Source organism: Psittacula echo (genome assembly GCF_963264785.1).
Source record: "Psittacula echo genome assembly, chromosome: 4".
In the NCBI taxonomy this organism is placed as follows: domain Eukaryota; kingdom Metazoa; phylum Chordata; class Aves; order Psittaciformes; family Psittacidae; genus Psittacula; species Psittacula echo.
In genome coordinates, this window is record NC_137738.1 from 11,839,616 (window position 1) to 11,864,148 (window position 24,533).

At 42.9% G+C, this 24,533-nt stretch overlaps 2 protein-coding genes across 2 annotated transcripts in view; both read right to left on the reverse strand.

Annotated features, from left to right (window-relative positions):
* Window positions 1-17,206, reverse strand: part of EPHX1 (epoxide hydrolase 1) — a 28,799-nt gene extending 11,593 nt beyond the window's left edge. Inside the window, exons 1-3 of the mRNA XM_080616711.1 lie at window positions 17,154-17,206; window positions 819-929; window positions 143-327 (exon numbers count right to left, since the gene is read on the reverse strand). Coding sequence (XP_080472837.1) covers window positions 143-322 — 180 coding nt within the window. The 5' untranslated portion in view covers window positions 323-327; window positions 819-929; window positions 17,154-17,206. The remainder of the gene's footprint in view (window positions 1-142; window positions 328-818; window positions 930-17,153) is intronic.
* On the reverse strand, window positions 12,463-24,239 carry SRP9 (signal recognition particle 9). Its single transcript, XM_080616710.1, has 3 exons — window positions 24,110-24,239; window positions 21,862-21,930; window positions 12,463-19,879 (listed from the first exon to the last, which is right to left on the reverse strand). Exons 1-3 carry the CDS (start codon window positions 24,179-24,181, stop codon window positions 19,760-19,762), a joined length of 261 nt encoding a protein of 86 aa, XP_080472836.1. The 5' UTR covers window positions 24,182-24,239; the 3' UTR covers window positions 12,463-19,759.
* Window positions 24,240-24,533: the final 294 nt, after the last annotated feature.

Here is a 24,533-nt window from a genome sequence, read left to right on the forward strand (position 1 = left end):
CCTGACAAATCCCTTCCCCCAAGTCCCACACATCATTGCTCATTCTCATAAATGTAACTATTGGTTCAACTTAAAAATTACTTCCAAACAAGTTCTGCATTTATTTGGCCATTTCTTACATCTCCCCAGATGATTTGCTTACACTCAGCTCTTCTTCTGTAGTTTCCACCTTAAATGGTCGAATAGTTGTATCTTCTTCAGCATCAGGCTTTTGTCCCTTGCCCCACCATCCCTCTTTGAAGGGCAATGTTTCTTCTTTCTTCTTGTAAAATAAGAAGTAGATGATGACTGAACCCAGAAGCAGGAACACTTCAAGAAGCATAATGCCTGCAAGAGAAGAACAAAACTCTGGTAAGCCCCATCAGACAGTTCAGACATGTGACGTACTCTGTAAAGACTACAGACATTTAACTCACTTTTTAAGACAGGATTTGGTCTACACAATGTTCTGTCACTCACAGGATATCAACACTTATGTACAATTTCAGAACTAGGATGTTTAAACCTATGCAACTCAAATGGGGAGAAATGAAGTGGTTTACATGAAAGAAACTTAGTCAAAACATAACTCAAAGCAAGTAAAGGTATCACATGGCTTGGTATTTAGTCCCGTGGCTGCAACTGCTGCTAAACTTCAACAGTACAGGATGTGACTGGATATAATTCAGGTTTAAAGCTCTCTCTTCCTCTGAAGCTCTAGATTTCCCACAAATTCCAAAGCAGAGCATCTCTTTAGTAAGGCTCACATACATATTCTACAGAGCTAAACCCCCCAAGACATAGAGAGAATGAAAAGTGAAGATTGCGAGAGCACCCACCTTTTACCTACCAAACAGCTTGAGGGAGTGGGACAGGGATATATTTGCATAACCCTTGAACAGCAGTGCAACGGGTAGAAGGACCTTCCTTTTCTTTCTCCCTCTGCAGTTCTAAAGAGAAACCAGAAGACCACATGTGTGCTCTCCTGGCTCTAAAACACCCTTCCCCAGGTGGTAAATTTCTGTCATAGTGCACAGCAACCTGATTTCACTGCACATCTGCATAACCTACAGGGCTGCTGTGCTTCAGTCAGACAGAACACAAACAAACTAAATCCATTTTGAATAGATTTGAACTGTTTCATGCTGCAAGCAGAAATAAAACATCTAACAATGTTTCTTTCTTTAACAATGAATGTTTTCCACCATCCCTTTAAGTACAGAAATGTTTGTAAGGTGGCTTGGGGAGCAGCACTGTCAGCATTTTAATGCATCACTTTAAAGAATTTATGTTTTAAACCTTCATTTGCTGGGGAATTGATAAGATATGAGGTATTGCAAAACTTCTGAAGGGCCCAAGCATTGTTTATGACACAGAATAGTCTTCATTCTCTCCAGAGCTGAAAGGTTCAGTTGGGTTTGTGCTCTGTGATGCTCTGAAATTGCTGAGTCAACAGACTGCACCAAATTTATTCCTAGATCAAAACTGGGATTGCAACACAAGTTAATGGGAGTTCACATTACCATAACAGGAGTAAAACTGACCTGTCCTGTAAGTGCCTTTATGTGACAAGACACATTTTGGTCAGCCTCTTGAGTTTCATTTTCTAATGGCTCACAATAAAATGGTCAAAATAAGCACTCAATAAAACACTTGTACAGGAGTCAGGCACTTTGCAGATGGAGATCAAGCTACAAAAATCTGGTGATTACACATGCAAGTGCTACAGCCTTGAAAAGTGCTCTTCAGAGGCTGGAGAAATGGGAATGATAGGCACCGGAAGAACTTCATCTATTCATTAGTTTCACTGGACCTTGCACAGTTCCTGTTTGAGGAGGTGCTAGTTTTACTCCACAATGTTCTCTGGAGCACAAGACAATGATCTTTTCCCACCTCCACCATGCTCAGGCCATGAATTACCCCAGAATTAAAAAGTTGATCCAATTTCAGCTTGCCTCAACACATAAACCAATGCAGTCTAGGAGCCTCCAGAGCACAATTAAACTTTACTGCAAAGCAGAATTGGAGGGGCTTTTAGAAACCTCAGAGCACTTTGCATAGAAATAATACCTACCACAGTATTTAGCAGCATATCTATTACTGAGTCTGCACAGAGAAGAACAGCAATTTCCCTGAAATCACAGCACAACTCAGGCCATGTCTAGATGACAAAGGTTCATGCACATAACCATGTAAGCACTACATAAACATCACACTCTTGGCCAACTTCAATATGTTTGCAAAGCCCCACAACATAGGGCTTTCCATGCCAGGAGAAAAGAGAGCTGCTGTCAGTGCGAGCATTGTTGTCCAGGCAGGATGGCTGGGGTACTTAGAAGGACAGAGAACTTTTTCTCCTGGCCTATGCTGTACCAGCACCTCTGCCAACATGGTGACAAGAGGCACAGCATCTAACAGAACTGCTTTACCCAGGAACAGGATCTCAGCCCACTCTCTAGCAAGATACTCCTATGGCCTAAGTGACTGGAGTACCAAGAGCTCCAAAAATATTTCTGCTTCTCCCAAGGAGACATGAGAAATCAGGATTTCTGCAGCAGAAGGGATTGTGTGTGAACGCGTGTATTCTGCATTCACCCTGGGCTATGTGTACAAAGAACCTGTGATGTAAGAAGATCCCTATTTTTGCAATTAATTCCAAACACTTGAGGAGGAGCTTGTTGACAATCCAGCAACAAGCACCAAAAACCAGCTTCAGGTCTCACAACAGTTTTGTCTCCTCCTCCAGAGAACTGGGCTGGTTACAAATAGATTTGTATGAGATGTCATTCTGACTTGGAAGAAGCCACCTTTGATACTGGTTGGATTCTTCTTTGCTAACAGATCCCAAGTTGCTCTCTATATTCAGTCTCTCTCAGGTCCCTTGAAAGTGCTTGTAAAATCCCTCAGTTACAATGAACACAGGGGCCTAGAGCTCCAACTACACTACATTTTTTCCTGAGCACACAGGAAGAGAAAGGACTGAGTGCATCAGCAGTATTTTAACTTGCACCAGTTCAGAGCACACTCAAAGGGATTGTTTTGCTAGTGATGAGTTACTGGAACCCAGCATGCTCCTACCAACCACTCCAGCCTGTGCTGAGGAGACCACTTAAGAGCAAATGCACTCACTGATTTCCCCAGTTTGCTATTCAAGTCAGTTCTCAAACTCCTGTGTGTTATTTTAACAGCATAAAGCAGCCTCAGTCGTGATGCATCTGCACCAGAATTTCCTCTGCTAATCACTACTGAGATCTGCTGTCAAATGGAAGTTATTAGCCCCATACACTTACTCCATGATACAGCACCACAAATGTGGAAGGAGAAACAGGTACAATAAAACTCTTCTATACTCGCAGTTTTCAGATATGCACAACAACAAAGTGCTGGTGTTTCTATTCTCTGAAATCTCCTGATGCAGCCACGCTGGCGTGTTGCCTTTATAAATGACTACTTCAAAGGGAGTTCATGTTTTGCTTTGGCTTTTTCCTCTCTTTATGTGACCAAAGGCAAGGCCTTAGAAGGAAATATTTCCATTTATTCCATGGTCAAGTACTCAGGCTCCAAGACTTTGCTGTACCCTGGGGTGGATATTGTTTGTAGACAGCACTTAAATACCTTAGACAGTACTTTTATCCTAAAGAGTGCAAGGGAGAATGTTTTTGTTTGGCTACTTTTAAAAACATGTTTTGAAAGAAAAATAGTGAAATGTGATGGTTCCAGTAAATAGGCCAAAACCTAGCTCCTCTTGAAGGTCAAATGTATCTTAAGAAATATGTTGTTTGCAAGAAAACCCCCAAACACTCAACGTATCTTACTACTCCTATATGGAAAACACAAATTTTCAACAATCTTTTGCATTTTGATTTGCACTGTTCATGCATTAACAACAGTTAATAGTCCCACAGGATCAGAGCAATCATTACGTATGTCTCAGCTACATCCTGCCTCATGCTTTGTCTTCAGCAGTATCCAGTAACAGATGCCCCAGAGAACAGTGCTTAATGGTAAAATCCCCATCTTGTTCTACTAGTAATCACTGACCTCTGCCTTGCAGCACTAGAATCCAGCTGAAACTTGTTATTAGAGAAATAAGCAACTGGAAAGACCTTCAGCCTCATGTCTGGAAATCTGTTTTGGCCCAAACACTATGCACCCCAGCTTGAATGATGCGCAATACCCACAGCTCCAACTGGTGCTACTAAACCCTATCAGTGCAAAACAGCTAGTGCCTGAGTGAAGTGAGAGACTGTGCTGCTTTCAGACACATGCCAGGGATGATCATGGCTTAGAGTTAGTAACATTTTCTCCCCAAAGCTGGTTTACTACCAGGCTGCAAGGAAGCTCAGAGCACTTCGGACACTCTGATGCTGTCAGATACAATGTTTATTAATAATTATTCTGCAGGAGAAATAACAGCTCAATTTAGATGCAACGTTTTCATTTATTTTTGTTGTGTTACATAAACTCACCCATCAGGCTTTACTGAAAAGGATGCTGCAGTGTCTTTGTTTACAGATCTGAACAGCAGCAGTTGCAGGTTACTCCTCCCAACTGAGCTGAAGGAAAAACAATACGCTGAAGGACTTCAAAAACTCATGGCACCTCTAACAGCTATGAGTTTAGCACTGACAGCCGAAAAGGGACAGTCCCAGAACCTTCACCCTCAGTTTCCATCCTACCAGCTTCAGGTACCTATCACCTTTTTGTCCTTGTGTAGCACGAGAAACAGACAGAAAACCATGAAGTCAAGATATCTGTATAAGAAAAGCTTACTGTTTATGTAGTTTATGGAGCATTATGACAAGCTTCAAAATAGCTTAGCAACACAGAAATTGCTTTGCATACAACGGATAACATCTCCCAGGTGAGCATAAGAGGATACATTAACATTGTAGGAAAGGAGGAGAGGTAGGCATGGGATGAAATAAAGCGTCCTACGCAGAGAAGCAATTCAAAGACAGGAAATAAAAATCCAACAGAGTTTCTGGCTTGTCTTGATAAGAAATTTAGCTTTTACATTTTTTATTGCCATAGGGAGGTGGCACACAATGCTATCTCCAAAACAGCAGGAAAAGATGATATCATTCTGTTCCACAATCTTTTTCTATACTGTTCACAATCAGAAATTAGACAGTACAGCAGGAACCTACTTGGAAGAATACAAACAAGGAAAGAGGTCGAAGGAGAAAAACCACACTCCGTCCCAGGGGGATGGCAAGACCTCTCCCAGGAGAAGGGCACTGCACCTCAGACAGGGTTGGGATAACACTTCCATCATCACTGAGGAACACCCCATGCCTGCAGCAGTGAGGCACTGCTCCCTTGCAGCCCTTCATCTGCTTTGCCCTTGGACATCAGGAACAACCAACAGAGAGGAACAACAGTAACAATCAACACAGTTTAAGGCTCTGAGGGTATCTGTATGCATCACCCAGAACTTGTACTTATGCAGTTAGTCCCCGAGGCACTTCATTCCAGGGGAGTAGTTGAGCACCTTTACAACATATCCCACCTCTTTTCCCTATGATACTATGACAGTCAAGTGTTACCATCTCTTCAGTACTACACTGAAATCTGATGGGCACTCAGACCCAAGCCTAGATAAGTATAAGAGAAAAGGAGCATGGGACCAAGTTCATTGTTATCCACTTTGCCTCACCCTGAGGTAGCATTTATTTATGCAACTACCAGCCGGTCAAAGCTCATATCACAATCATCATTTAAAATACTGCATGCCACATTTTTAAGAGGAAGATACTCAGTTTACAAGAAGACACATTTAAGCAACATTACTTGGTCTTTGAAATCCATGCCAAACACATTCTTATGTGCTGCTGAAAACCACGTCCCGTTTATCTCAACTTTCCTCATTGTGCTTCTACTCTGCTTGAACAAACCCACTTCCTTCAGAGAGTCTTAAAAAAGCCTTTGGGCTCCATTAACACAAACTGGCAGAATCCAACCTAGGATCTGTGTGATGCCCATTACTGTGACCTAATGACCATGTCACAGTAACTAAGTGCAAAAGAACTCTTTATAAACTGTCATAATAATGCATTTGACAGCTACAACATTAAGGTTAAATCATACAAAGATTTTATCCTATTCAGCCTTTACCCTATTTAATGACCCTCAAATTCCAACAACAGAGGGGTTTTTGAATGGATGCAGAGAAATGACAGAAGCCTGGCATCACCTTGGGGCTGAACACAGCTGAAAGCTGGGTCTCCTTGTCAGAGCTCTCAAAGCACATGTTACTATCAAAGAGAAGGGTATCATGCCAGTAATAGTTTTTAAGACAGTTCTTAGCCATGCTCCAGCCAACTCAGTGACACAGTGCAATCAAATAGACTCCAAAGAACATCTTGAGCTTTACTTCAACATTTAATTCCTGGTGTCTGAAAAGAAGTTATGAATAGCACATTGTTCTGCTCTGCCTTCCACCAGAGTTTCTAGGTTAACCTCCTCACATCCTATGCCAGTATCTGCATGTTACAGACGGGCTGGAAAAGCATGCAGATGAACCAAATGAATTGGATACTACAGATAAGGAAATGAGATCAAAGCAATTGTTCCTCAGGCTTTATTCAGGTTCTATTTTTAGCTTCACCAAAACTTCCAGTTGCAAAAAAGTAAAAGCTTGCCTTGCTCCTCTGCCATAGTATTAGTGCCAGTGTTTTGCCTGGTATGATCTCTAGATAAGACTCAGATTCCTCTCATACTTCTTGGTGGTACAGCACAATATGTGTCCTCCTTTTTACTGTGGGATTTTCCATTAGTCTAATTCTCTTAAGTTTCTTCCATGAAATCAGAGAGGGAAAGATCTTCAAAAGCTTTACAAGCTTTTTGTATTACAGCGCTGTTAGAAAACTGTGTTACTAAACCCTGTAATTATTAACACATGCAGAACTGACGTGTACATGGTGCCTTAGAGGGGAAGAGTGCGAACAGTTTGAAATCTTGCACTCCAAAGTACGTAGGAACAAAGCACATGAAAACCTTCCAGTTAAAAGAAGGTGTGGAGATGGAAATGATGAACATAAGGACTGCCAGAGGAAATTTTTGGCAAGCTGCAAGAGAGCAAGATGAGGTGCACCTTGTAAATTAGGATCATGACTCCAAATAGTAAGGGCAGCACAAATGAAAACATGTATGAGAGTGTAAAATGAAAGAAACCCCACTTTTATTATAAGTTGTGACTATGGAAACAGGAAGAGATAGAAACTTGTTATCTCTCTATGAAGACTTCGTTCTCAAAAAGAAAAGGAACTTTGAATGATGAGAGATGAGGGGAACAGATGGTAGTCATCATTTTCTATCAAATAACTGCAACACCAAAAGGATGTGCCAGAGTAAACATGTAACAAGAACAATTCTTGCTACTTCATCTCTCTCTTAATAATAACTAAATATTTAAGTCCCCTTTGGATTTAAGGGCTTCATCTAGAGAAGTGCACTACCTGTATCCACCAGCTGAGAGCAATTAACACTCCTCATAAAGCAGGCAAGAGGACCAGGTCCTTCAACAGAGCTTTATTTTTGATTCCTAATATTGCAGCCATTTAACCTGAGAGAATGACTCCTATTAGACAGCAAAGCACACCCAGGGTACAGATGTGGTGGGCAGCCAGGGCATGCAGAACAAACTGGTAGAGAAATGGTTCTGTGTCTTTGTTGCGGAGTTCAAAAGAAGGAAAAACAAGTTCACAATTGACTGCTGGGTGCAATAAATACAAGAACTGCTTCAGGTAGAGAAAGAACGCAAATAAAAGCTTGCTGAGCCTTTACTTGTCTTGTGGGTTACACCTCATAATCCCCAGCAGAGATGTTTCCAAGGAAAGTTGGAGGAGTGTTGGAGAACAGCTCACTTTCCAGGCAAGAAACCTAGAAAAAAGCTCCTGTTCTTCACTCCATAAACACGATCACAGATCATTTCCTCATTCTGGCCAATGTATTAGAAGACAGCAGCATACACTTAACAAAAAAAGCAATTCACAAAGTGTGGCTACTGTGAGTCCCACAATAATATTCCCAGCCCTGCCAATCAGAAAGTACTTAATCAATAAAAATATGCTTAAAAAATATCAAAGCTGATAATGCAGTTAATAACCAAAGAACAAAAAAACCCTTGTAAGACCAAGGGTATATTAAATTTGTTGTATTAACCATCCTGCTAAGTCCAGCATGACCAAGATACTAAAGCAAATGCCACAGCAAAAGTAGATTTTTGTGCTTTTTTATGTAAATACCCATTTACACACACAAATGATGCTTTTAATTAAAAATAATGTGTTAGTCCAGAGGAAGAATCCAGGACTTTTTCAGTAGCAATATTCAGAAGGGGAGAAAGCATTTTGAACATTAATTATAAGCAAACCAAAGCTCTTCAGAGAGAAGCAAAACGCTCTACTTTCCAAGTGACTTTTCTTTAGGGTCTTGCACAGTAATTAGAGATCCATTTGCCACGCTTGGAACTCACACGTTAAAAGAAGACTGCCCTGGTTCTGGAACTGTGTGTTGTATGAAAAAATAACCCCTTTTTCAGGCTCAACCAAGCTGTGCACACTCTGCCCCAAAGGTAAGGCTTTACCTCTGCTCCTCTGGCCACAAAATTTGAATGCTCCAGCTATACTCCAAGAAACGTGCATAGGAATAGGTAAGATAATCAATTCATTTTGCCTAGGGCTATAAGCTATACTTCACCTACCACCCCCATCCCTGCTTTGCTACTTCTCCCCTGACAAATTACTTGACAGACTATTACTGAAGAAACGAGAATTTTTGGGAGTGTTAGCATTCTGGAATTATTACCCCAAACCTTTTTATTTACCTGTTGTAATTACTTAGCACAAATTGGCCATGTATATTCTACTAAGAAGCCTGAACTTGTTTCACAGTGCTTACCATACTAAAACATTGCAGTTCTATGGCTAAAATTACTGGGTAGGACTGAAAGCTTTGCTGAAACCCTAGATAAACAATCAGGCTGAAAACATGGTATTACCCTCTGGAATGACCAAATACAAGAAGTGCAGTAGATCAACAGGGGAGGAAAAAAGGCTTTTTGAATCACCCAGTAATCCAAAAACCTATTTTAGGCAATTCACACAGACAAATTGCATGTGGATTCTGGCTGCACTAGTAATACAGCACCAACTGTGCTCTATTTTGAATTATTTACTTCAACACCATGATTGCCCCTATGAAAGAAAAAGAACAGAATTCAGAAGAAATAACAAGAATTTAAGGAAATCACACACAAGTTTTTATATATGAATTCAGACTGGGAAAGATGCAGAACAAAGAGTCACGAACTTGACACTGTGCCAGGACCTTCCCCCCATAAAGGTTTCAGCTCTGACAAAGATCTAATCCTTGTCCTTGGACAAATTCAACTGTGGATCGATTTCCCAAGCTGCCTAATTGCTTTTGGTGCCTATCATCTATTGATTTGCAGTAAACATTAGCAATCTGTGCACTCAAGTCTCAGTTTCTGCTTACTTCAGACAGGAGTAATATCCGTTTCAGAGTAGAAGCACAGCATCTCAAAAGAACAGTGCCAATCAAATCTGCATTTGTGGCTGTGTAAGTAAATTTGAGGCACTGGCTTCCAAGACCGATCTCATCTTGCAGGCTCACCTACAAAAACTAGGCAAGTTCTCCTAGTTTAGATAAAGCTTTGCTATGGAAATAAGGGATGAGAAGGCAGCCTAATTCAACAGAAATGGAGAATTAAGCAATGTACTCGATCATGGTATGTTTTAACTGCAGGGCAAAGTCAAAATCCCATCTGAATTCTGACAAACTGCGCCAAACTTGAGGAGCAAGTGCGTCATTTGCTTGGTCTTTGCAGATTGCTCAGTTACGCAACAAAATACTGTCATTAAACTTAAAAGGTTCTCTTCTCATCCCCAAAATGCTTGTTCAGCAAAGGGGACTACGTATATGATGCTCATTCACACAGTTTTCAGGTTTGGCAAATGACCCATGAACATGAAGTTCCATTTCATATCCCCATTTAGAGATGAATAACAAAACCAAAACCAGTCTATTATATCACAATAGTTAAAACCACTTACTCTTAACCAAACCAGGAAATCTGGCCAGATTCCCAATGAACACTACATAAAAGTACTCTTAGCACTGAGGCCAGCTTATCAAGAACTTGCCTCTGGACAAACAACCCTGGCTCCAGCAAAGGAATGTCACATCCACTCTACCCCCAAATCAGCTTAAGGACTTTCTGTTCCCAAAATCAACCCAGATACCCCACCCAGCCCACAGCTATTATTCAGACTTTAATAGACTGTTTATAGCATTTAACAGACTGTTTATAGCATTTTGATGCTACCAGCTGGCAGAGAGGCACACACTCTTTAAAACAATGATATTTAAGCCCTGCAGGCACAGAACCCGCTCTCGGGGGTCCCCGCTCCCCCTCCGGATTGACTCTCTGCAGGCTTCGGCGGGAGACGCTGCACACACAACCACCTGTGTAAGTATTGCATTCACAGGACGGGAAGCTGGCGCCGGAGCACTCGCTTATCTTCTTCTTCCCTCAGCGCTGTCCCGCCGAGGCACCGCTTCACCACGGGCGGGAATTCAAACATCCCGCGGGCCCCGTTACCTCAGCCGCGGCCGCGCCGCCACACGAGCGGGGCAAAGGCTGAAATGCGGGTTCAACGCCGCGGTCGTGCTGCCGGACGGCTGCGGAGCGACTCAGAGGGGCTGTGAGGTAAAGCACAACCCGACGCCGGAGCGCGGTGTCGAGACTCTCCCCTCAGGCGACGGAGCGAGCCCGCGGGTTTCCCCTCACACCGCGCCCGGCAGCCACCCGCCATTACCTGCCGCGGCCAGAACCGGGACCGCGCTCGCTTCGCTGTGCTCGCCGCTGGGGCCGCCCACCGGGCGAAGTGCACGGGACCGGCCGGGCCCCTCTTTCCGCAGCCCGCTGGGAGATGTAGTTCATGTCCTGGAGGCGGGAAACACCGGACTGCGGCCCAGGCCGCAGCTGAGGCCCTCCGCGGCCACCTCAGCTGGGGACTGACAAGGACACGGCCGCGAAGGCTTTATGCGCTAGATGCCGGCCCCAGACACGGGATTTGGAGCTCTCTGGCCACGTTCAGCACCGACCAAACATCGGTGAGTGGGGAGCGATGGGGCTCACCTGGGCTGCGATGCACAGCTGGTCACAGAGCGCTACAGGCTGCAGCCCGGTAAACACTTAAATCACGGTTGGAGTGCCAGAATTCGGGCACAGCAGCTATGTGTGAGCTTCTCAAGTGGCCTCTCAGCCGTTCTCACCGGCACTCACAGAGCTGTAGTAGGGATGAGTGAGGAGAAGCGCATGCAGGTTGCTTACAGCTGCCCAGCTACTGTCCCATGCAGCACAGCTGTGTGCCTGACAGAACACTAAGAACCCGTGTACCATGGTGCTTTTCCCTGGATTCTCCAAAGCCTGTCTTCCAAACTTGTTGAGAGAAATCAGAGCAAGCCTCAGAAGTTCCAGCGGTGGCAACTAATCCTATCCGTAAGTACCTAACAAGTGACTTAATTTCTTCATCAGCTCTTTGAGGTTTTCCCACTCAGTCACAGTTTTCACCTATCACTTCCCTCCCGAGTTCCAATTTTACCTTTTCATCACCTCTGCACCGCATCAGTTCTCTGTTCGCATTGTTGAAGAAAAGTCTTAACAAGCAAAAACCTTGTGATCACAGACAATTCGTTTCACATCTCTCAACCTCTTCCACTCAACCATCCCAGTCAGCTAAGGCAGTCCTTTGCACGAAGAGTACGTGGTGCAATTCTCATGCCATGTTGATATGAGCAGCCATTAGTAGCTAAATGTAATGTTTTAAATGTCTTAAAGCAACAAGTGCCTAAATCATTCTGTAAGTACAGCTTTGTTGTTTTCTCCTTCCACCCCAAACACGCTAGCTGGCAGTTTTACCCCTACGTAGGCATTTGTCTTCACCAGCAGCTCCACACTGTTTTGCTTTAAACAACAAAAGTATTAGTAGCAACCCATCTTGCTTCTGTAGGACCACAGGGATTTTGCACACATACAGGTAAGACTGTGTCTCATAGTAAGACAAAACTTTCATAGGATGATAGAAATGCAACTGCATTATGTCGCACTGTTGTAACACTTTATTACAGCTACCATACAGATTCTGTATTTGACTATTTTAGTTAATGAAAAGTAACAAATAGGGGATAGAAAAAATGTGATAAGAATGCCAGCTCCAAACTCGAGTTAGCCAGTAACTCCAGCCTCTCCAGCTTGTTAAAGAAGTAGTTTCATACTTCATCCAGGTTGTCCCATGTTCTTAAGACGTGTCTTCAGTCATCCAGGCTCTCCTCAGGGCCTTCCAGTTCTTTCTTTCATGAAGCAGACAGGATAGTTCAAAGTTCCTGCTGTGGAGATACCACTCTTACGTATATGTGTATGTCTTCCTGTGGGTGTTAAATTGCCAATCATTAAGTACTAGTTTTTCAGCTGTGCTTTAATGGTACTGACCATAAGATGCTTCCCATTCGCAAGCAGAAGGATCTTCTCATTTGCTAAAGCCTAAGTACTTTTTTGATATCCAAAAAACCTATTTCCTTATACTATTGGATATTCTTATACTATTGGATTATATTATTGGATAAGGAAGTGGTCATGCAGTCTATTATTAATGCTTCTGTGACATGTACACGTGTATTCTTGGCAAGTGTGACAATGGAGAATCTCCCTCTACCAAAGCTCAGATTTGAGAACAAAATCTTCTATTAACACCCACAAATAGAATGGGAAGATGCAACTGCATAACAATTGTCTTCCCCCAAGCAAACCAAAAAGTCACCATTATCAACTCTATAGAGGAAGATAAGAGGAACATGTCTGAAAGATCTGAAGAATAAGTTTAAAACAAGTGAAGAAGAAATGACTGAAGAGCCAGAAAAGAAGGAAGCTTAACACAGAAGTCAGAATAGGGAAGGAAAACTGATCATGAAATCAAGGTAACCCATCCTCACCCCCAGTGAAATCACACGCAATAGGTGTTTCAGTGTTTGTGTATCAAGGTTCAGCCACCTGGATGTATTCTGGAGGCACGTTCAGAATGTATTGGTTTGGATCTGCTGCACAGAGTGGTTACTATGGCAGTCTATACACCTTCCTACGTGCTGATGCCTTCTTAAATCAGCACTTCAAGAATGTTAAGAGTTACACCACAGTTTAGTAAAAAAAAAAATCCATAATGTAATCTTCACTTTGTATTGTGTCTTCAATTCTGGTTACTCCATTTGAGAGGCTACCAGAGTGCTACAGGCCATTAGGGAGAATATCATCTACAGTCTTTAGTCCCACACTTTCTGTACCATTATGGAACAATACAGAAAAATTCAGACATACTGAATCTTTAGGTAACTATTGTATGGCATGTACATTACAGAGCATTTAATGGGATGGACAGGAGGTTTTTACAAGCAAGTCAGGGAAATCACAAGATGCAAGATATTTAGGCTGGGGTTCCATGGCAGCTTAAGCAAGTCTAACTGCTGGCTCTTTTGCTGCTATTGTTCTCCCCATCCCTGTCAACCCCTCCATTTCACACCCTCTAGCACCCATTTGACCTTCTGTGAAGCCACTTCAGCACAGAACCAGGCAGAATAATCAAAATGGCAGCTCTCCAGAACATTGAGTTCTCTGATGCACTGTACATCCAAAGGCTTCAGCTGAGGCTCTGAGGCACACTGGAATCAGGGTAACAGAAGCAACAGGGACCGGCAACCAGCTGTTATATTGACCATGGAATCCCAGGCCTTGCACTTTCATTAGATGGTCAATGATGCTGCAGTGGTTAAGCAGCTATTTTGCAAAGCAGCTTTTTGCTCTGTTAAAACATGATTGGTTCTCTGCATGTTTAAATATAGTCATGTTATGTGGGTCTGCTGTGACCAACACAGGGGAAAAGCTTGCCTCTGGGCACAAACAAACAATCCCTGGTGAATCTTGTTCATAGGGCAGCACTGCCACAGCCAATGTGTTTAATAAAAAAACCCAGCTGTCAATCACTCACTGAGAAGGTCAGTTTACTTCCTGCCCCCAGATTTAAAAGGTATCCTTTATGGCAGTTTACAGTAAGACACTTTCACATGAACACGTCTAAGGCATTAGTTCACCCTCTTGCCTGCTGACTCCAGAAAGGAGCAGATGCCTTTGGGAGGTAGCATCTTTAAGCCACACGCAGTTTGCCAGAGCTCATTTGTCAGTGCCCTGAGGCAAGCCTTTCATCTTTCAGCCACATAATGATAGCAGAACTGTATTATAGATTGTCTTTACATGCATGAGCAACCCAGTTAAAATACGTATTTCTGCTAGCCAATGCAAGAAGCAAATTCCCACTTGCTCACTATCAGCCAGTAAAGCCATTCAGTAGGTGTCTAGAAAACTCAGTCCCCTCTCCAAGAAGCCAGGCTCTAGAATCTCACTGTAAACACATGCCTGTACTCAGGAAGATTCTGCTCAGTAGCAGCAGAACAATAGAGATTAGTCCTTTTATGAACAGATACCACTTCTTCTAGACAAAACATGAACCCAACATGCAAACACAACTTCAAGGAAAATAAAAAACCATCTCTCCCAGACCTCTCGATATGACTGGTGGTTTAAGTTCTAATAAAATGACTAAAAACTGCCACAAAAAAAGGAGGCAAAGAATGTGAGCACAAAATCAAAACTTGCTACAAAAACAAAGCAAAATATCCACAAAGCTGGTCTTGATTTAAATAGAAAACACTTTCATAAACACCAACATTAAGAGAAGCACCATACTCTTTAGTTTTATGATACTGACATTCACAACACCTAGGAACTGCCTGTATGAGGAGTACTAACAGGCTGAGTACAACGCTATTAGAGTATTTCCACCTAAGAGCACTCAGAAATAGCACTCATTACTTAAGATGCTTCTAGAATGGCAGAAAGTAATTGCACTCCCATTACAGGACACACACCTATAACTAGCTTTGGCACAGAAAATAAGCACGTACCTTCACCAGCAGCAAAGATTATGTTCAACAATAGGGCGTGTACTTGCACGAAGGCAGTTAACTCTGCTATCATGCTGTGACCATGGTTTTATTTGCTCATTTTCCACAGGCGTCAGTGTTACATGGTCCAGTTTAAGCCCACATTCTCTTGGGAGCATTTAGGCTGTTAAAGCAGTTACAGGACCTACACAAGCTTGCATAATCAGCAGGGCTTAGCAAGCTACCATGTTTCGTATTTTGCTGAGTAACTAATCTGCCTCTGAAATACTGTGGCATCATTCTCATCTTAAAACTAACAATTCTATAAACTCGAAAGTCCACACCTGCCTTCAGTGCATAACAACTCAGCCCAGCAGAAAGGTGGGTAGGTTCATCTGGAAGCCAGTCTTTTACTTATGGTAAAAGTAGTAAGAGATGAAAGGCATGTTTTTGTCATCCCCAGCAACAAAGACAATTCAACTCCAGCTTATATTTAAACTTTGAACTCTCAAAGCCTTTATAAAAGATAAAATCTTCATAAACAAACATTTGTGTTGAGTCATGCAGCATCTACATTTAAAGTGGTATCAGCTTTTCAGAATTGACACCCCATGTCTTGAGAAGTAATCACTAATAACTTGAGCAAAAAAATAGTATTAGTTCTTCAGTTTCCTTTAAAAAGTTATCTTACAAGAAGACTCCTTAGATACACTTGACCAAAACAGCTTTGTTCCATTCAATTAATTTCAAAGTAACCTTAGCACAGAGCATATTGTACAAAGAATAATACTGTTTTCAGCTAAACTTCTACTCCCTAAAGTCACTCACTAATGTTCACAGAGTCTTGAAGGAAACTGGACTTGTGCAGAAGCTGCAGTCTAGATGAGAGTTAAGTTATACAGAAAAATCTATTTGCTATATATTAATTTTTCTACTTTAGATCTCAAACTTCACTGAAAAGGTAGTTACAGTGTCATTTTTTCCCACGAAGCCGGAAGTGAAAAAAGCACTGGTGCACTGCGGCAATGTGCATCATCCCCGCATAAGCTGGTTACCATCCTTACTAAAGATGAGAGGATTTGTTCTGCCTATAGTACAACGGCTTCCAGGTAACATCATCTTTTAACAGCAACCTATGGTATCATCTAAGCCTACGAGAAATCTGGAGAGGGACTTTCACAAGGGCCTCTAGTGGCAGAACAAGGGGGAACAGCTTTAAGCTGAAAGAGGGGAGATTTATATTAGGTATTAGGAACAAATTAATTACTGTGAGGGTGCTGAGGCACTGGCACAGGGTGCCCAGAGAAGCTGTGGCTGCCCCATCCCTGGCAGTGTTCAAGGTCAGGTTGGACAGGGCTTGGAGCAACCTGGTCTAGTGGAAGGTGTCCCTGCCTGTGGCAGGGGGTTGGAACTGGATGAGCTTTTAAGGTCCCTTCCAACCCGGTGATTCTGTAAGTCTTAACCACATCTGGCAGAAATCAGGCTTTCTTCACATTTATTATAGCAAAATATTGACTTTTAGCCACTTTTATACTGCAGGAAGGAACTTACAGAGATAAAATGTAATTATTTTGACAAGTTAAAACATTTTTAAATGCACCTGCTTGGCTTCAGTTCCTCTTCCCATTGTGACAGACCTGTGTACCAAAGCATCCAATTTTACAGAATAAATCCATCACTCTTTAAAGTGTCAGGCCAGGACATCAGTGGAAACAAAGGCCCCTTCCATAAGGATCTCTAAATCAAAGACCTCTCATCAAAATTCTCACTTCTACAGATAATTTAAGGATCTTTATGCAATCCAGAATACACTTAACAGACTACATTGTAGAAGACCAGGGTTAAAACCCCTTAAGGAAAACAGGAGTGATAGTGCATGGAAGATTTGAGACACAAAGATTAAGTGCTGTGCACAAAGAAAGAATTGAATTAAAGGCACTCAGACAGAGAATCTGGGAAGTGAGACCACCAGAAAACCAAAATAAATTTCATGGGCAAACTAATCCAATTTCTTTGTGCAGTAACAAGAACAATATTCTTTATTAAACTGTTCTCACAAAACAGAGCAATTACTGAAGATAACTAACATGCAGCAACAAAATTAGCTACAGCAAGCAAAAAGGTCCTTTTTAATCATTCCCCTTCTCAAAGATTACCTGTCTTTAGCAGCACACGTAGCCCATCTGCTCCTGTTTGTGCCTGTGACTGGCACAAACTCCCACATGGTGATCAGAAGCATTTGCTCACATGCTGGGCTGCCAAATTCAGTGCTTCACATGCAGAGCATCCAGTCACCCCTTTGGCACAGCAGCCACATCAAGCTGGGTTTTTCATCACATACCAATGGCCACATTTGAGTATTTGGCAATACGATGGACTTGAAGGTTTGTCAGGGAAGTGATTAGTCTACATATGCACTCTCAAGACCAAAAAGCAGAGCTTTGAGCTCACACACAGTACTGAAGTTGCTGAAAACTCCAGGACAGTCAAGAAGCATCAGTCGTTTCCAAAAGCTTCTTTCTTTTCTTTTCAAGCAGTAGATTTATTAGTATTCTTGACTGCACAGAACCACCCTAGTTTTTCTGTGAGTATATGGAGAACAAGCTGAACAATGCATCTCTTGCAAAAGTAGCATTAGTCTTTCCTTATGGTTTTACAGAAATAATCTCTGAATTCAGAAAACCAGAAATCCATTTCCCTGCTTCTTTTGCTTGACAGCTGCTACTCTAATACAGAGTACTGTCATCCCCATCTCCACTGGACAACAGTACCCCCCTTCTAAAACCTGCTTAAATATATATAGATAGATATATACAAATATATATACAGACACTAAGTCTGTCTACAGTCTTCTTTCTCTCCCTCTTTACTGTATCCTCCAAGCATAAGTAAGTATCATCATCATCAGAGAATGTTTTGGGTTGGAAGAGACCTTAAAGATCAATCAAGCCTTTCTGCACTTCAGCTCACAGAAGACATCTACATGCCAAACCATTTTATAAGAGATGTCCAAAACCTACACTAGAACAGCTGCAGCCTTTTCACCTGCCAGTTTAACAGCTTAAATATTTTCATGACTTTGTGTAGGGACCATTCATAGCACAGAACCGTGCTTCAGACAAAAGTGGTTCAACTACTTAACATATTATATTGCAAACATTAGGAAAATAATTTGGAGCGTCAAGGAAAATGTTCAGTATTACAGTATCTTCATTAACTTCAAACAAAGTTTAACCTTCTCTCTGGATTTATTTGTATTTCAAAAGCCAATACAAACCCAAAACCGTTAGATACATACCAGTCACTCCTGTACACTAGGATGTGAGTCTTCACTGGGAATTTAGCTCTATTCCAACAATATGCATCATCATATGTTCAGTTAAAAGGGTACTCTAATGCAATATTCAAGCCTGGGGTTTTTTCCAAGCCTTTGGCAAATGTGGGAACTCCACTGCTTCCAAGTAGCTCAATTATTTTTATGTAAGTGACAGCAGGTAGCTATTTCAGTCGATTGTTTTGTTACACAGAAATGCCACTACAGACTTCTGTGGCTTGGTTTAACCCAAAACATTAGTCCTGGAAAAGTCTAGTTATGCCAATAAGCTAATGTCATTAAAATATTCATCTGGTTTTAAGTATGCAAGAACTAGTCAAAGCAAGTATCCATTTCAGCTACTGGGATTTCCAGCAAAAAGCCTTCCATCAGCTTCCCAGAGGTACCAGTGAAAAACAAGTCTAAACCACAGAAGCGTTGGTCTGCTTTTTTGACAGTGGTATTTTAAGTGTTTATTAAGCTGGTTTTCAGCCATTGATTTAGTTGGCTGACATCCATCTGCCACATATAATATTTGAAAATGCAGTTTGCAAACTGCTAAAATAAGGAAGCTAGAGTGTTTGGCTGCATTTTTTTCTATTAATATAACAGGCAAGAGCTTCCAGAAATTGTCTTGCTGATATACTTCAACAATGCCTGAAGCAAGGATGGGAAAAGGTCCCCTGGCTAGTCTAAAATAGTTCCAAGTCTGGAAAAAAGCCGCTACTCTTTAGTATTTTCATAAGCAGAAAAGAAATTCCCAGTTTCTCACCCATCTCTAGCAATGTTCAAGTGAAGTTTTACTTCCATTTTTAAAATACAGAAGTTTTATTTAACCAATATAAGAGTTCTACAAACTGCATCACAGATAATGCACAGCTTATGACCAAGATCAATAGTAAAAGCTGAAGTCTTGCTAATGACAGTGTTAATACAAAATGGCAATTTTAACACTGCAGTGCAGAAAACATCTGTTCTCCTAAACCCCACTGATGTGTATCATTTATGTAGATATTTATTAGATCCAGTCATCATGCTACAGTACTAGTCAGGTTAATAAACCTTCCCACTGTGCAAATATACCAGCATAAGGTATGAACACAATGAAACCTGTATGAAATAGTTACTTTCCAGAAATAAGCTTGTGGCCCATCAAATTCAGATTAAAGTACTATAGATATAAAATATTTACTTGTCTTCTTAGCATACCTACTGGGTAAGACTAGTTTCTTGTTCAATTCCCCAAAATAAATATAAGCTTTCAACTGAAAGCATTTATTTCCCTAGTTTTCCAAAGCAGAGCCTGGAGGGTGGGAGGGGAAATGCTTCAGACTTGCCATCAGTCCACTTAGTCCATGAAAGCATCTCCTGTCCCAGTATTCGTTCAAATCCAAGAGATATCTTCTTCCAGTGAAACATGACCGGAGCGCTCATTGTATTTGCAGCAGTTCAGTCTGTTTCCATGGCAGCACTGCGGGATTCCTTCGCCACCATGAGTCGCATGAGCTGACTGTGGAATTTCTCAATCTTCTTTACATCTTGTGCCTGGTCTGTTCTATACAGCAAACACTGTAAGAGAAAGTTGCTTCACATCAGATTTCTCTCAAACTGGTTTTATCCTGTTTATAGTTGCAAGATACTTGTGCTTGAAACACACAAAACATGTACTTAAATGTTCATTTGCAGCACGTTGTTACAAATCAGCAGCAGCAACATCTACCCTACCCTATTTTAAAACATCTGTGTTGACACAAGTTTCTTTGAAAGGCTCACACTTTCCATTTTGAAAATAGGGAAGCTCATGATTTATCCAGGTTTCTTCTCTCCCAAAGAAGGTGCTAAAACTTAAGGTTAAAGCTGTCTTTAAAGACACTGTTTGTGTTCTCTAAAAAACAAAATCAGATTTTAAACCTGGAATTCCTTTCCTATTTCACTGTATTCTGGAAGTAAGTTTATTTTGCCTTTCACAGTCTTTAGTGTTACACTGCCAGTGACACAAAATCAGTATTTCCCACTGATGGGAATCCCTTCTCTTAGGCAAAATGTGAGACAGTCCTAAATAAGGAACATTGCATCTGATTTAAGATAAAAAGGAACTCTTTGATGTGACAAGTCTGTAAATGCGAAAGGGACAAGCAATGTGTTAGTGACTTACCATAAAACTGCTTAGGGTTTTTTTTGCTGACTAAGTAATTCCTTACATTTGTACAGCCTGAAGTATGACTGCCCAGGCTGATCTAACAGTGAAAAAAACCTAGAATACTCCATTCCCCAGTGCTGTGAACACAGTGGCTTTTGCCAGTATTACACTCCTATTTTAAGTTAAAGACAAGCACTAGAAAATAGTTTCTTTCTTCCTTCAACTGTATGAGTTCTAAAGATTGAACATCAAAGAAAACTTCCCTTCCTGCCTTAAGAAAAAAGGCAGCCCTCCCCCCCGGCCCCCAATCCCAAACAAAACCAATCCCCTGCCATCCCCCAGTGTAACAGCTTTCCCTGACTGGAAGCAGGTAGGAAAGCCTGTAACTGAAAAGAGTTCACAGTCATGAACCAGCCTACTCCAACTTCCCATATGGAAGATTTCAACTAAACTGCCCCCATTCCCCCTGCTATCAGTGCCCCGAACTCAACATCTCGCCCATGTCAAGCCCTATCACCCTATCAAGAAGTGGAGTTTCACATCTCTCGCAGCTATTGGAATACCATGCCAGGCTACTTTTCCTGCAAAGAAGAAATTTGACTTTTTCCAAGTCTGAAGATCAGAGAAGGGCAGACTACTATTGCTTACTCTGAACTGCAGAAAAACAACTTGGCTACATCACTAGTAGCAAGAACCTGGCACTGGCATGTACATTAGCACACACACACCGATGCCCACCACCCTAACCCCCCCCCCCCCATGTTTCTAAGCACCCTTTCAGGCTATTTAGAACAAGAGCAACCAGTAAGCACAGCTGCTCCACCTCCCTGAACAACAGCCCTGGGAAGAACAGTGCAGAACTCCATGTTGCATGTATGTTCCAGTGTTCACTGAATGAGTACTTGACACCATGGCAGCATTTCAGAAAACGGGATCTCTGAACTGCAATGGAATCTTGTCTTTCAGTCTCATCATCACCCCACTGTCCCACAGTCACCAAAAAGGAGCTTAACCTATGGCTGGAAGTTGTCACCACTCTGAGCAAATGAAAAGGGCCACACTCACACTACTAGACACCTGTGTTTGAAGATGTTCCTGAAAAGCTTCAGCAGAAGCCATCAGTGTCGCTCCATGAAGCATTTTCAAATAGAGCTTGCAAGATTTTTGTATTGCTTGTTTTCCTAAAATCCTGAATTATGCTGACACTTGTAAAGGACACTGAGGTGTTATTTTTCCTGGACTGTGCAGAGTTCAACCACAGGTCAGTGTCAGTCACAGACACAGCAACTAAGGAAGGCTGAGCACAAGTTTAGAGAACAATAGCCAAGAGCTCGCAAGTTGACTGGCAGCAAAAATGCAAGTCTGTGAGAGGCACAATAAGCCCTGAAAGAGGAATATATTCTGTACTTACAGCTACGTCATCTGTGACTTTGATACAGAGGTTCCCATCACAGTGGCGGTATTTGAGAACAACCCGCACCTGAAATGACAAACATTGTTAAGAATTAAGGTCCACAGCTAACAATTCTAACAGCATACCTGAAGGAAATCTGCCCACATTCAGACTACCTTTTATTGTAAGTATGTGCTGCTTCATATTTTCATTTCCTCCATGGTGGTCACTAATCCCACAGCCAGGATGATGTGGGAGTTGAACCATCACTTTTCCCTGCCTAACGTGTTAAACCAGTATTACAGCAGCATCAGAAACTTAACATCAGACATGTTCAAAACCATGGTAAATACAGCAAGGAGAACTGCAGAGACCTCAGTGACAGGCAGGATGAACCATAGGAGTCGTGGCAATACAAGACATTTCAGAAGAACTAACTGAAAGCTTGTGTTTATAATCTTGAAACACTTAAAAAAAAAATTAAATGAAGTCTAAATCTAAAATCAAGTCTAAATGAAGAATTGAAAGGGATTAACTCAGTGAGGTAAGCTTAACAGTTGTACTTTTTTCTTCTATGATACCTAACCTAATGTGTAAACCGGTGGTACTTCCAGCCACCACAGTTATTTCAATAGCTGCACCACTGCCTACAGACAGATTTGAAGTGTTCTGATGTTTTTGCAAGTGGAAGGGGAAGATACAAAGAGTAGCACTTTTAACGTAATTAAAATCAGAGGACTGACTTCTGTCAAATTAACTGCTTTCAAGATTCAACTCCTCTCTGAGAGTTCCTACTGTTCCAAAAGAACAGGAGAGGCTGCCACAAGCAGACATGGACTTGACAGATAGCTTGTTCCCACAAAAGACAGGACCATTCAATACTGAGCTCGCTAGCCCACGGAGAACATGCACTCTCTCCCACGATTGTTGTTCTTCCCTTGGTTCCTTGAGAAGCCAAGTTACACAGAAAAGCTCCTAAGGCTTGTTCTCTGTACGTCTCTGGAGCCTACGTAAACTCCTTCCTTCGTACAAGACAAGTTTATTGTCATGGATGGGGAGCGATTACCTTTGGAGGGCCCTGCAGAACAGGGGAAGAGGAACTCCTGGCTGCAGCAGCATCCCTTGTCTTTCATTTTATTGACTATTACAGAGCATAAGAAGGTAAACCAGGACAATTTTACTGTCACTAGAGAGTGGCAACTGCATATGAAGCCATCACCTACACTAATTAAAGGCAGCTCATAGAATCATAGAACACCAGGTTGGAAGGGACCTAAGGGATCAGCTAGTCCAATCTTTCCAGGCAAAGCATGGCCCAGACTAGATGTCCCAGCACCCCGTTCAGATGAATCTTGAAACATACCCAGTGTTGGGGAATCCACTGTTAAAAACTACTTCTGAAGGTGTCTCCATGTCCTCTATTTTTGGGGAAGAAAACTAGGTCATTTTTACCCTCATGTCTTCTCAGTCATGGGTTCCACACTGCCTTGCGTGCTGCTCTAATAATTATAACGCTTTTTCTGAGTACTTAAGTTACTTTTAACAGTTGCACAAACTACATTCCTGAAAAAGTTACCAAAACCAAAAAGCAGTCATACAGCAAGAATATTCTTAGACCAATTACTCTTTAGGAAGCAAGCATCTTCCAGTCTGCAAAGGCACTGCAGGCATCACTACGTAAGACCTAATGAATGCTTTACCTTTTTAGAAAGACGAATTCAAATGATGCAGTCTTAGAGGTTCTGAACTCATAAACCAAACCCACTCCCGACACACCTTTCATTCCGCAGAACTCGTAATCCCAGTTCTAACTCACAGGTACACTGTAAATGAGCAAGTCTCAGAGGTTCGGTTCTCGAGGCCCGCACCTCAATAACACCACCTATTGCGCCGTCCTCTACGCGCGATTTGGGGGTCTTACATGAGCACCCCCCGCCCCGGCTGCTGATTCCCGCCTGCCCGGTGCGGGCCACAACCACCCTGAGCACACCCGCAGGCTCCGCCACACACCGCACAGAGGTCCGCGGCCGACCGGGGACCCGCATCCTGCCTGGAAGGCCGCCCTGCAGCCGGCTCCACGGCCCAGCGTGGGCCCAGCGCCCGCCTGCCTCCTTGGGCAGCAACAGGACACGAACCGAGAGCGCCGCAGCCACCACCTCACCACAGAGCCGCTCCGCCCCGGGCCTACTGCGGGCAGCGAAGGCCCACCTCGGCCGCTCATCCCTCCCGTCCCTCCCGCGAGGCCTGTCGGTGCAGCGCCCCTCACCTTCATGGGGTCTGCGAGGTAGAGCTTCTCGGCAGCACGCGTGAACTCCTCCCAAGCCTGGTAGTGAGGCATGGCGGGGCCGGCACAATGCGGTGCTCGGCTACCCCCGCGGCGGCAAGATGGCGCCGAAAGCGGCAGGCACTGCGCCGCTGCGAGCCGGCGCCTCCCATTGGTCGGCGAGAAATTGCGGCCCAATCGCGAAGCGGATGACTCAGAGATCGCGGGCCCAGGGGTGGAGTGTGGCCGAGGGGCACGGAGAGGGAACGCGGTTGCCACAGCGACCCCGCGAGGCGCGGCGGGCTGCCGGCAGAGGCAGCTGTGCCGCCGTGCGGGAGGGGAGCGGGCTGCCGGCCGAGAGTTAAGGGTTACATTCCCGAGCAGCTCGCCCGGAGCTGAGCGCTCTGTGAGGCGGCTCTTGCGGGGC

Excerpts from the sequence above, each read along its gene's own strand:
- SRP9 (XM_080616710.1), bottom strand. The coding sequence starts at position 24,181 with ATGCCTCACTACCAGGCTTGGGAGGAGTTCACGCGTGCTGCCGAGAAG. Across the intron at positions 21,931-24,109 it reads ACCTCGCAGACCCCATGAAG|GTGCGGGTTGTTCTCAAATA; the intron begins GTGAGGGGCGCT and ends TTGTCATTTCAG. Across the intron at positions 19,880-21,861 it reads AAGTCACAGATGACGTAGCT|TGTTTGCTGTATAGAACAGA; the intron begins GTAAGTACAGAA and ends TTTCTCTTACAG.